The 13,267-nt window shown below is 34.6% G+C and overlaps 2 protein-coding genes across 2 annotated transcripts; both read right to left on the reverse strand.

Moving 5' to 3' along the window:
• Positions 1-1,999: 1,999 nt before the first annotated feature.
• LOC110787959 (50S ribosomal protein L9, chloroplastic-like) lies at positions 2,000-6,545 on the reverse strand. Its single transcript, XM_021992598.2, has 7 exons — positions 6,270-6,545; positions 5,990-6,117; positions 4,966-5,011; positions 4,235-4,332; positions 4,099-4,146; positions 2,547-2,725; positions 2,000-2,188 (listed from the first exon to the last, which is right to left on the reverse strand). Exons 1-6 carry the CDS (start codon positions 6,417-6,419, stop codon positions 2,605-2,607), a joined length of 591 nt encoding a protein of 196 aa, XP_021848290.1. The 5' UTR covers positions 6,420-6,545; the 3' UTR covers positions 2,000-2,188; positions 2,547-2,604.
• Positions 6,546-10,515: 3,970 nt separating this feature from the next.
• On the reverse strand, positions 10,516-11,507 carry LOC130467661 (uncharacterized). Its single transcript, XM_056836239.1, has 3 exons — positions 11,324-11,507; positions 10,734-11,192; positions 10,516-10,619 (listed from the first exon to the last, which is right to left on the reverse strand). Exons 1-3 carry the CDS (start codon positions 11,505-11,507, stop codon positions 10,516-10,518), a joined length of 747 nt encoding a protein of 248 aa, XP_056692217.1.
• Positions 11,508-13,267: the final 1,760 nt, after the last annotated feature.

A 13,267-nucleotide genomic window follows, 5' to 3' on the forward strand; every position in this document is an offset into this window, starting at 1 on the left:
TTGAATTTTATTTTAGATTAGTGTTTGATTTTGGATGGATTTTATTTTAGATTTATTTTTTAATTATTAGAGCGTTTGATTTTGGATGGAATTGTATATATTAGTAATTAATTAATTAATTTAAATATCTACGTGGCACCTAATTAATTATCTACGTGGCACTCGATTTTTTTAATTCAAAAATAAATTAGAAATCTTATTTTTTATTAGCCGAAACCATTAGTAATCCTAGGTGGCGCTCTAATATTTCAGCAAATATGCCTCTTTTATATATGTATATTAGATTTGTGAGTTTAAACATAAAATATTTGCACAATAGGGTTTGAACCTAAGATCGCCCTGTTGGTCAAATAACACTTTGCTAACACCAGTGGTGGTGCCAGAAGTTTTTACTTAAGGGTTCGAAATTCGGACAAAAATATAGTTAACTCAAATCATAGTCCAAAATCTAAATTACAAGTAATAATTCCATGATACACATGTGTATTATTACAATAATATTTATTTCAAAAAAACCGAGAAAAATTGAGCCTAATAGAAAGGAAAGACAAATTGATAAACCTGAATTACGAAGGAAATGCACTAATTCCCCTTAATATAACCCCTTAAATAAAAAACCAAAGCAAAACAAAACTTATCATAACCAAATTCAAAAGTAGTGCTGACCCTTGGCATAAAAGTATATAGCTTCAACCACTGCAACACTTGGCATTCATATGCTCCTATTTTGCTCTATTTTAAATTTAACTTTGTTTACTGTCAAAAACTAATCAGAGTTTTGCAGTTCCAGTAAGAATTCAGCTAAACCCACTGAACCCTTACTGGCACCGCCACCGGCTAACACCAATTACCACAAGAGCAATCTGCACCTATTACTTATCATAAACAAACGTCATTGACTCATTGCTAATGACTTTGGCTTGATGATGTTGTAACAAAAATACTACTTGTATAGTTGTATAATACTTCTCTGTTCTTATTTATATGACACAATGGAGTTTTAGACACTATTCACACAAACACCTTTGACTTCCTTTAGTGGTTTATACATAAGAAAAAACATAGTCGTGTGGGATCTTATTAGATTCGTATCAATAAATATTATTTAAATATAAACTTTTTATAATTTTTTCCGATCCACAATTAGAGATATTAGTGTTTGAAATCGTACATTGGCAAACATGCCTAAATAATTGTGTGATTTAAAAAAGAACGAGGAAGTAGTAAATTGATCATAACTTTAGCTTGGTTTATTTCAGTGTTAAGTGTTGCACTTGTAAAAGTTGGAAGGTAATAGCTAAACAGGTTGCAGATGAAACTTCAAGTTCCCCTTTAAATAACAAAAACTAGAATTTTTATCATGCAAAATGCAAAATGCAAAATGCAAAATGCAAAATGCAAAATGCAAAATTCTTCATGTCGAATAGGATAGCTAAGTTCGTGTTTTCTATGTTCATCTATGGTAGCGGTTTCCTTTTAGCGATCCGTGTAACGAATGATTTTGATAAAACTAGTGGTTGAATTAGCTGTTGTTTCTTCGTATGTATATTACATAAACACATGAAACGCCACTACTTTGTGGATGGAGTACAGTACGGAGTAGTATTTAAGAGTATTCCTTAAACCACTCAAAACACACTTCCATTAGCTTTCGACACACACTAAATATCTACCTAAGAACTCCACCAAACACCAAAGTCTGGTGATAATTAGTGGTTGTACCCAATCAAACAACTAATCTCTACTTTAAGAGGTTATCTCAGATAAAAAGAAAATGTGCAAAACATTATCTCAGATAGAATAATTCTTTGGAGCTTTTTAAAATCTGGGATTATTCTTTTCTGAAAAACGCTTTCACCATAGGCTTTAACTAATCTTGATTACCTAGTGGTAAAATGAGGCAGTGTACAACTTAACATAATGAAACCCCTGTAACTATGGGTTACTTGCAGCAACTTCGTTGCCATTTGTAGCTAAAAGTATACACGCATGCAGGATATTTATCTTCGAAAAATCAAGTGTGTAAAAACTCGCAGCAAAAAGGAAGTAGAAAACATGAACAATTATGGGAAAAAAAGACGAGTAACAGAACAACAGAATTCACTAAGCTAAAGTATCTAGACACATACAAGTTACAGTTCTCGGTGCATTATGGGCATCTACAGTTGAAACAACGGCCGTATCTCTCCTGCAAATGACCAGCCATGAAAAAAGAAATATTTGAATATCAGACGACTCCTAAAAAATACATCAAGGAAAACATGTTTTCAGGGAAACAAAGAGGAAATGCGGCGTGGGTGTATATAGACCTATGAAACTACAGCAGAGAGGAAACAGATCTAAAAAGACTACTCCGTATTAAATTGGTTTTAACTTGACATAGTAATCCCGAGCTTTGAAGTTCGAGTGTTCGTATAAGTTTTTTGTATATAGAAGAAAGAAAAACAAAGGCTTTTCTGTCGGACTAAGTTTGCTAACAGCACATAGACAGTTGAATGTAATAACCTTTTTTCATAATAAATTCAGTTAAAGAAAGGTTTGCTTACCTTGGAATGGAATCAAAATGCTTGATTGTCTGATACAATACTCTGCAGGAAGCTTCAATTAGTTGGCAAACACCGTTACACGAACCTGAGCAGTGACATCAGGGTGTAGCTTCAACTCTGCTATATACTCCCCAGTTTCCCTGATGTCAGGGAGGAAAACAACTTTTTTGTCCACATCCCTGAACCAGAACAACAATGAAATTTAGTTCTAAGGATGCTCTGTTGAAAAGTTGAACTTAGAATTTTAGTTCCCCTTAACAGTCTATTTGTCAAAAACAAGGAAGGGAAAAAAAATTCAAGACTGAACGTTTTTGACATGTCTCAAACCGATTCAGGATTATATTTAGGAATACTTATGTGGGCACCATGCATAAGGAGTGCTAAAAATAAGCCTCCTATGCATCTTCCTTTTCCAATTTGTTCCTTTTTATTTCCACCCCCTCAATCCTAGAGAAAAGTTAACATATACTTCGAACTATTTTGATGATTATAATAACATACACCATTTTGGGATGATCTAGAGCTAAGTTAACATACTACTCTAGGTAAGTTTTTTTTTCACTACTTAATCTCAAAAGTTAGAACCCACACCCACCATATTAGTCTGTTTACTCTCTTTCCCTCCTTAATATCCGTGCTCTAAAGCAATGTGATATGTGAATTTGGCTCTGAGACAAAAAATAATAATTTAAATGAGGGTAGGGGTTGAGGAGGTATAAACTCATTACTGCATCTATTGACATTGTAATCAAACAGTTTGTCATTAAGGTCCAAGAGTCGAGCTTCCATTTAAGCCCCACATATAGTTTCTATGGAATAAAAAAAAAAGGAGGGCAGAACTGCACTTAGTTGGCACCTCTGTTTCCCCTGCCCTAGAATAACCTGCATCACGGCTTTAGGCTTCCATTGACGAATCATCTATGTACTTTCCACAATAAAAATAAGCTAGACGTCACACACTGGCACCAAAACTTACTAACCTTCGATCATGTTAGTGCCTCTAAGATAACTGGCATTGGCTTTCAAAGATCATAACTTTTACATAAGATGTTCATCCACTCAAAACACACACGCAAAATAATGACTACAAGCTTGGACACCTGCTTTTGTTCTTTTCCATTCTTTTTATTTCAGGGAGAGGTGGGGGGGGGGGGGGGGGGGGGAGGAGGTTGAGCTTGGAGATCAATTCTTAACAACACCTTGTTGATTGGAGGGCTTCAAAACTTCTCCAGTACAAGGTGTCAAGTTTGCATCAAAGTGCCAATTCACACGACATAGGGATTAGCTTTATCTAAGTTTACATATTTTACATTCCAACTAAAATAGGGCAGGCTCCCATCCAACGTAGTTAAAGAGGATGCTAACAAGGAGCTGATGTTCACTTATTTTTGTAAATGGCTGAAAACACTTCACCTGTATGGTCTTCTAAGACAATTACGGTACATCAGAATCACTTTTATCTTCACAAAATACAGGTTTCATTCATCAACTAGTTCATTGTCAAAGAAAACATTAATGATGAGGTCATCAGTAATGATGCCAGTAACATTACCTTTGAAGCTGTGCCTTGATTATGTCAACAAGATCTTGAGCAGTCACACTGCCAAATCCACAGGAAAAATAATATGAGACCAGGTTATGAGGAACAGACTACAGCAAGGCAAGAATGTAAAATCTGTTCTTCTTACCTTCCAAATATCTGTTTTCCCTTTCCTCCTTTGCGTTTAACCTTGAAAGCTCCAACTGTTTCAAACATCCGGGCTAGCTGTTGTGCCTCTTCTTTTACCTAACAAAAAAAATATTAGACAAGATTATTGGATAATCATGAAGAGACAATTTTAAAACCAAGTCTTGCTAAATTTTAATGCGATACAGCTAAAAGCTAGAATTCGCGCAGCTGATTAAGCTCATCTGGCATAATGACAAGCAGCTGGGGTGGGGGTTTGAAGATAGATTTCTATTTCCAGTTAATATGGCCTAAGTAATCCAAGAATTTTACATGAAATACTACATAATAAACCGATGCAAAAGCTTCTACCTTGTTCGTTAAAGTCCACCAAACTGATTACACAAAGTCACAAACACAATGATGGATACTTTGCACCCAAAAAAATGATGGATACTTGAAAATAACAAACGAGCAAGCAGAACAAAAACCAAAAACTAGGGGATGCCAGCCAATAAAGACGGAAGAATATATGTCCCGATAATCAAGTTGTAAGTATCATGAACAGTGAAGTTGTCATTGTTTTACTCATTGACTTCTATGGCTGGTAAAAATTAAGTTCAGCAAATGTATCCAGCTACACCTTAAAGGAAAGAAACTAAGATACAAAAAATTCCACAACATAAATTGAATTACACAAATGATAACTCAAAACCAACAATAATGCGTGTTGCCAAGAAATACTACACTTACCCTTTTCTTCTCAGCTTCAATTCTCTCATCTTCCATCTTCATCTCCCTTTGACAACAAAAATAAACGATGAGAACATGCACTGTGGTCACTTGTCAGCTAAAACTAATGTTATGTAAACACATTGTGATCTCTATATCACATAAATATATCCTCAAGCTGGCAGTGATGAAGAGGTCAATATCCCTCTTTCCTTTCTCCCCTGAATCATAGAATCCATCTGAGATACATTTTAAAGTTCCCCTATCCTTTCACAATTCAATGATCCATGCAAGACAAAAGCAGTAATTCCTAATTCAACCCCCTCTCCAATACACTACGTCAAATTTCCATGTACTATAAGGATTGAGTTCCAATACAACCCCATATTCAGAAGGCATCCTTTAGTGCAGAGCTGCCCAGGAAGTACAAAGATGAGAGGATTTCTTTACTGCACTCCATCATTACTACTCTCTTAGTCTTGTCCGCCATTGTGAAAAAATCTATTTTCTTCGTCTCTTCAAGTTGTCAAATTGTTAGACTAATTAGTGTCCTTGGTTGAAGGCTTGAAGCAGTATTTTCTATTCCAGAAAATATAGGCTACTTGAACTTATATACAAAGTAATAATTTGGGTGATGGAACTCAATAGACCAAGAGACTAAAACAAGAATCTAGAAAGAATGCACAACAGTTTAGTCATAGACCTTCATAGAATTCATGAAATATACAGATTTCTGAAGACCCAAAGTCACATGCTTATCGTTCATCTCCCTAAACTGCCACTGATAGAATTTACTGATAGTTACTCACTTGTAGCAGCGAAGGAACGTGAAATTAATGACAAATTTTCCTCATCTTTTTCAGAACCCACCCTTAAACAAGTACTGCTTAGCATCATTTTTCCTGTATGCACAAAACTACTGCTCATTCGACACCAAAACTATAGCAGTATTAGACATAATTCTAGAATATATAAATTATAACACAAAAATGGAAAAACTAAACATAGAAATAATTTGAATTGTAAAACAAAATAGACAACTTACTTGAGCAGCAATGGGGTGACAACCTCGGCTTTTCCCAATGGCAGCAAGAAGTTCCTTAAGAACCCAGCTCTTACATCCAAAAGCTGGCCCTTTTTCCCCAAATCTGGAATATCCTCCTTCAAAATTATCTACACCAAAATAGCCCACAATTAATCAAAATTACCAACACCCATTTCAAAATCCACACAATAATTACTACCTAGAAATCAAAAGCAGTGAAATAAATAAATAAACGGAAATGGAAGTCGAAAAATAAAAGTTGAAGTAGAAATTCAATCACCTTGCGAATTTTCTTGACTTTCTTCTGTGCGACAATTGGGAGCATTACTCTGCAATTTTCTGGGGATTTCTGAGGTTCACTAATGGCGCCTGCAAAGCTATGGAATGAATTGCTCCATGAGAGTGAAAGAGTGGAGGTTGTTGATGCCATCGTTGCGGATTTCTTCCCACTACCAGTGTACCACTAGTCTACTTCCCTGTTTCTTGAACTTTTATCTCTATCTTTTGAGAGTTGAGACCTTATCTTTGGTGTGGTTAAAGAAATAAGCCGTTCAGAAGGGGACTCCAAATTCATGGATGAATAAATATTGGACTAAGGCTCTGTCTCTTCATCTGGTATGATATGATCTGGTCTAATTTTTCATTTTAATGGTCTGGTCTGATCTAGTTATTATTGTAATAAATAATAAATAGTAAACAAAAATTCACAATTAATAATTCGTAATACATAATTAATAATAATAATAATAGTAATTAATTATAAATTAATAATTAATAATTTAATTATAATATAATAATTAAAATATTAAATAATAAAAATTATTATTAATTATTATTATTATTTATTAATTACTAATTATTAATTGTTATTACTAATTAATAATTAATAATTATTATTGTTATTGTTATAATAATAATAATAATAATAATAATAATAATAATAATAGTTATAATTATTATAATCATAATACTAAGTATAATAATAAATAATTAAAAAGGCCTGGTCTGGTCTGGTCTAGTTTAATAAGGTCTGGTCATATAAGTAACAATGACAGGGTGAAGAGAACATGGCCTAAGTGGCTTGTGTCCTTATAATACAATTATCTTGAATATCAATACAGAATTTGTTAGTATCAAATTATCAATAACGCAAAATAACTTGTATTGATACTTCTTAGAAATTTTGCATTTTTGGTATTAGATGACATAATTGTAAATAAATAGACTTTTAAGTGCATTTAATTTCAATTTTTATTCATTTCAGCTCATATTTTATTCATTTAACTTTAAATTATATTCATTTAACCTCAAATTTATTCATTTAAATCACTTTTTTTTTTTTTTTTTTTCATTTCTACCTTTCTTTTAGTTTTTCTACCGATTTAATTACGAAAATGCAATGTTATTTCACAAATCACAATAATTGATATATACTTTTCCTTTATCAGAGTGGGATCGTAGCAGAATCAAGCCGAAAATTCAAAAACAATTAACACCTACCCACCAACAACCGACCTGACCCAAATCCCGCTATAAAACAGACCAATTTAATTTAATTCATAGAAAGGATTCAATCTGTGAGATGATCGGAGTCCAATACGTCATTTTAAGAAAGGATTCTTTCATGTGTTCATGCATTACCGTCCTTAGTTTTGATCTCTTATGCTTGTATCATGATTGGTTGGTGTTTGATCCCCGCTCCCTAATCTCGTTTACCTAGCCCTTTTTAGTTAGATTACTTTAGTAGTCCTTGGTTAGTGCCTTTTTCCGATCCCGTTCTGACCTAACTTATTTATTAATTGACTCAAATTTAGTCTTTATGAATTTCGTCCCCTTACTTACCACTTTACTTGTTTTAATGGTTAGTATAAGACACTAGTAACAAGCTAGTTTTCTTCTTTATCACGTTCCTGTGACTTAACCCGAACTAACATGTCTTCGGGCTTTCTAGCACACAATGACTTGACTCTCTTATGAAGAATATATATAATGGATTCTTAGGAAGAAATAAAAGTTACGTAGAAAAATAGGAACAATGAGAAACTTTTGTAAGAAAAAGTCTAAAATTTCTGGAAAATGCTTATGGACTCTTATTTAGAATTTCGGACACTCACTAATGGATGACCATAATTTATAAATGATGATTATGCTATCATTATAATTAAAACTCTTGAAAGGGGAATCAAGACTCAAAGGAGAAAATCACTTGGATACAAAATATCCCCCAATCTGATTAATACCCCTAATAAAGGAATTTAGTTAAAGGGGATGTCTTTAACGAGAATTTATGTACAAACTTTTAAGTAGGGCGGTCTTACAGAAAAGACCGCCTTGATGGCACTAATAATGACACATAATCGCTGATATATATACACATTTTCCTTCCCATTTGCAAACCCTAATTCATTTCTTACCCTCCCCTCAACTCGGCCCCCTTTCTCTCTCTTAAACACTCTTCTCTTCTCTATCCTCTCCAGACCTAATTCTGGAAGAAATTAACGACGGTTGTCGGAGGCAAGAGAGAGAATCTCCGTCGCGATCAACTCCAGCGAATTGAACAATTTTAGCGTCGTCGTTGCCGAGGTTATGGTTGCGCGAGGAGTTCGTGGTTGCGTTAATGGTTGCCTGGTCACGGTGGTGGTTAAGGTAATTCTTCCACCTCTTTTCTTCATCTCTCCTCCATTCTTCCTCATGTATTTAGATTTTTTATTTTCGAAATCCTGACTTGGATTTTTTATCGATGTTCGATTGATTTTTTCGATCGATTTAGGTTTTTGATTTTTTAGGTTTTGTTTATATTAATTTTGTTGATTTTGTTTTTGTATTTGATTAATTTTGTTGATCAAAGGTGTGAGCGAGCATCCACTGCTAGATCTGTTCCTTAAGTTTTTTATTTTTCAATTTTTTTGATTTTAAAATTTAGGTTTGTGTATTTGATTGATTTGTTGTGTGGTCTAGGTAATCTCGACGGAAAGTTGCGGTGGCGCTTAGGCGGAGAGAGATTGAGCGGCGAAGGATGGAGGAGAGTTGTCGCGAGCAGAGGTGGCTTTTCGGTGCGGCGCGTGGTCTAGGCGATCTCGACGATCTGCTTGCTGGTGCTCGGTGTTGTTCGTGTTGTTGGTGTGGTAAGCTGCAGAAGCCTTGTGGTGGCTGCTAAGCCTTGCGGTGTCTCGAAGGAGCAATTGGTTGTTGTATTTAATTAGTTTTAGGTCTTTCGTTTCAGTTAAGAATATGATTCTTTTAGTTATAATTTATTTTGTTTTAGTTAAGAATGTTGATGGTTTAGTTAATTTCGTTTCAGTTAAGAATGCTTCTTTTAGTTAAGAATATTGTTGTTTTAGTTAAGAATATTATCGTTTTAGTTACAATTATTTCATTTTAGTTAAGAATAATCTTATTTTAGTTAAGATTAAATGTTCGAGATTTAGTTAATATTTCTGATTAGTTAAGGTTTTCTGAAATCTAGTTAATATTTTCTGAGTTTTAGTTACGAATTTTCAAGTTTAAGTTAAAATTTCTGATTTACTAGGTTTTAGTTATGAATTTTTAAGTTTTAGTTACGATCTACTTGGTTTTAGTTAAGGTTTTTTGAGTTTTAGTTGCGTATTTTTTAGTTTCAAATCAGGCCTTTGTTACGATTTTTCGAGTTTTAGTTATGATTTCACGAGTTTAAGTTACGATTTTCTTGGTTTTAGTTAAGATTTTTTGAGTTTTAGTTATGTATTTTTGAGTTTCAGATAACGAATTTCAGAGTTTTAGTTAAGATACAAATTTTTAAGCATTGAAACCAATTAGTTAAGAAATTGAATCAATTAGTTAAAAAATGAAACTAATAAGTTAAGCTTCAGAACCAATTAGTTAAACAATGTAATAAACCAGTTAAGTAATGTAACATATTAGTTCAACACTGAATCAATTAGTGAAGTACTGAAACTAATTAGTGAAGCACTGGAAGCAATTAGTTATGCTCTGGATTTAATTAAGTTAACGGATATTTCATGAGATACCCCCGAGGTTTAAGTTTATTCACCAGGTACCCTCGTTGTTTCAGTAATCCACCAGGTACCCCTCAGGTTTCATTTTCTCGCATGACTTAACCTCGCCGTTAAGTGGCCGTTAGAAACTTTTTTTCACCAGGTACCCTTGTAATTTATTTCACCAGGTACCCCTGAGGTTTCATAGATTTTCACCAGGTACCCTTATGTTTTTATGGTAATTGCACCAGATACCCCTGCTCACCAACGGCTAAAAAAACTAGCCGTTGGTGAGCCTTCTCTATTTAAAGGGGGAGCATTAGCAACTCTTCACTACAACTTTCTGTTCTTCCCATTAACCAACTCATATTTTCCCTATTTCCCAACTCACTTTCAAATGAGCTCATATTCTCAATCTCAATCTTCCTCTACAACGTATGAATCCTCATACGTTGTAGTTCCAAACAAAACATGCAACATATGTGGGAAAAAATTTGCAATAAGAAGTTCTAAAACAATGAAAAATCCTCAAAACTATATTACAAGTGTGACTTATGTGACAACTTCAAGTGGTGCAAGGGAAGCATTGAGCAACCACTTCCAATGAGAAACAACAAAGGTAGCACAAAGGAAGGAGAAATTGAAGAAAATAGAAGCTTGAATGAAGAAATTCACCAAATGAAGAAGAAACTCAAGCAACAAAAGAAATTAATGCATGGAGCTATAAAAAATGGCATTCTAATGTTTTTTTATTCTAGTATCATGTTTACCTCTTTTTCTCAGTTTAGGGGGTCTACCTGATGCTCTCTTCATGGGTGGTGGGAGGATAATAGGAAGGTCAAAAGAAGGCCATTGGGTTGGGTCAGGCATGGGGTGCATGTGCTCTGAGTAAGTTAACTTGTATGCTTGCCCTTTGAAGTAGTGAGACACAAAATCAGTAGCTTCAAGTCTTTGGTGGTAAATAACCCTAAGGCCATGTCTGCAAGGTATGCCAGATATTTGCCATACTCCACAACCACAAGTCCTTGCATCTAACTTAATAGGGTATTTGACAGCCCCCTCTTTCACTTCATATTCCCCTCCCACAGCAGCTGTTACAGAACAAAACCTAGACTGTTGACTCCTCTCTTCTAATACCCCAGCAGCATATTCAGTCAATTGGTTTGGTCCCATTTCTATAGCCTTGCCAAATCTAGACCCAATCTTCTTCATACACCATTTCCCAGCCTCTATTAGATCCAAGCATCCAAGCACAAACAAAATAAAGCAGCAAAACAGAAAATGTATTAATAAAAAGGACAGGGGTGGTGTAAAACATATGCAACCACAGTGTAAAAAGCAGTAAAGATAGAACATTTACCTTCCATCAGAGTGTACACTGGCATGTCTCTAAAAGGCTTGGTACAAGCGTTGAAAGATTCAACAAAATTGGTGGTGTTGTGATCACAAACCACTTGTGGTTCAAACTTGTGCCTTGACCACTGCTTTGGCACTTGGGACAGATAATCAACAACCTTTGGATCAATTTTGGCAATCTTCTCCATTGCCTTATTGTACACATATGGGTTGTATGCATTTGCAGCAACCCAGAAGAACTTATGGACTTATGGAATGCAGTTCCATACCAGCCAGTTTTTTTTTTTAAAAAGTAGTCGTTGGTGAGCAGGGGTATCTGGTGAAATTACCATAAAACATAAGGGTACCTGGTGAAAAACTAAGAAACCTCAGGGGTACCTGGTGAAATAAATTACGAGGGTACCTGGTGAAAAATAGTTTCTAACGGCCACTTAACGGCAGGGTTAAGTCATGCGAGAAAATGAAACCTGAGGGGTACCTGGTGGATTACTGAAACAACGAGGGTACCTGGTGAATAAACTTAAACCTCGGGGGTATCTCATGAAAAACCCGATTAGAAAATTTACGAGGACACAAAAAAGTTCATGATTTGCCTTATAGAGTAGAGCCACAGAAATTCGAGAAACTTTTGTGTGAGACCGCCTTACAGGAAAGACCGTCTTGTTGGCAGTCTTGCTGGCAGCCCCGTTGGCAGCCATGTTGGCGCATGTGCTGACGTCATGCTGACGTCAGCATGTAAATTTTTTTTAAAAAAAAATTTTGAATTTTTTTTTCTGAAAATTACTTTTTTTTTAAAAAAAAAAATTTGGAATTTTTTTTCAGGCTTAACTAATTGGACTTCAGGCTTAACTAATTGGACTTCAAGCTTAACTAATTAGATTTCAGACTTAACTAATTGGAATTCATGCTTAAATTATTATTTTTTTCAATTTTTTTTTTCGAAATTAAAATTTTTAATTTTTGTTGGGTACTAACTAAACTAGTGTAAAACATAACTAAAAGTAATAAAATCATAACTAATTGAATAACAAAATAGTTAAGGTATAAAAACAAATAGTTAAATTTATGAGTCGAATAGTTATTAATTTTAAATACTCATTATTAACTAAAACTCATAAAATCTTAACTAATTAGTTGCAATGCTTAACTAATTGGTATCAGTGCTTAACTAATTCGTTCGTTGCTTAACTATTTGGTTTCGTTGCATAACTAATTAGTTTCGTTGCTTAACTAATTGAATCTCAAACTTAACTAATTAGTTCCAGTGGTTAACTTAACGGGTTTTTCATGAGATACCCCCGAGGTTTAAGTTTATTCACCAGGTACCCTCGTTGTTTCAGTAATCCACCAGGTACCCCTCAGGTTTCATTTTCTCGCATGACTTAACCCTGCCGTTAAGTGGCCGTTAGAAACTATTTTTCACCAGGTACCCTCGTAATTTATTTCACCAGGTACCCCTGAGGTTTCTTAGTTTTTCACCAGGTACCCTTATGTTTTATGGTAATTTCACCAGATACCCCTGCTCACCAACGACTACTTTTTAAAAAAAAAAACTGGCTGGTATGGAACTGCATTCCATAAGTCCATAAGTTCTTCTGGGTTGCTGCAAATGCATACAACCCATATGTGTACAATAAGGCAATGGAGAAGATTGCCAAAATTGATCCAAAGGTTGTTGATTATCTGTCCCAAGTGCCAAAGCAGTGGTCAAGGCACAAGTTTGAACCACAAGTGGTTTGTGATCACAACACCACCAATTTTGTTGAATCTTTCAACGCTTGTACCAAGCCTTTTAGAGACATGCCAGTGTACACTCTGATGGAAGGTAAATGTTCTATCTTTACTGCTTTTTACACTGTGGTTGCATATGTTTTACACCACCCCTGTCCTTTTTATTAATACATTTTCTGTTTTGCTGCTTTATTTTGTTTGTGCTTGGATGCTTGGA

Source organism: Spinacia oleracea, chromosome 2 (genome assembly GCF_020520425.1).
Source record: "Spinacia oleracea cultivar Varoflay chromosome 2, BTI_SOV_V1, whole genome shotgun sequence".
In the NCBI taxonomy this organism is placed as follows: Eukaryota; Viridiplantae; Streptophyta; class Magnoliopsida; order Caryophyllales; family Amaranthaceae; genus Spinacia; species Spinacia oleracea.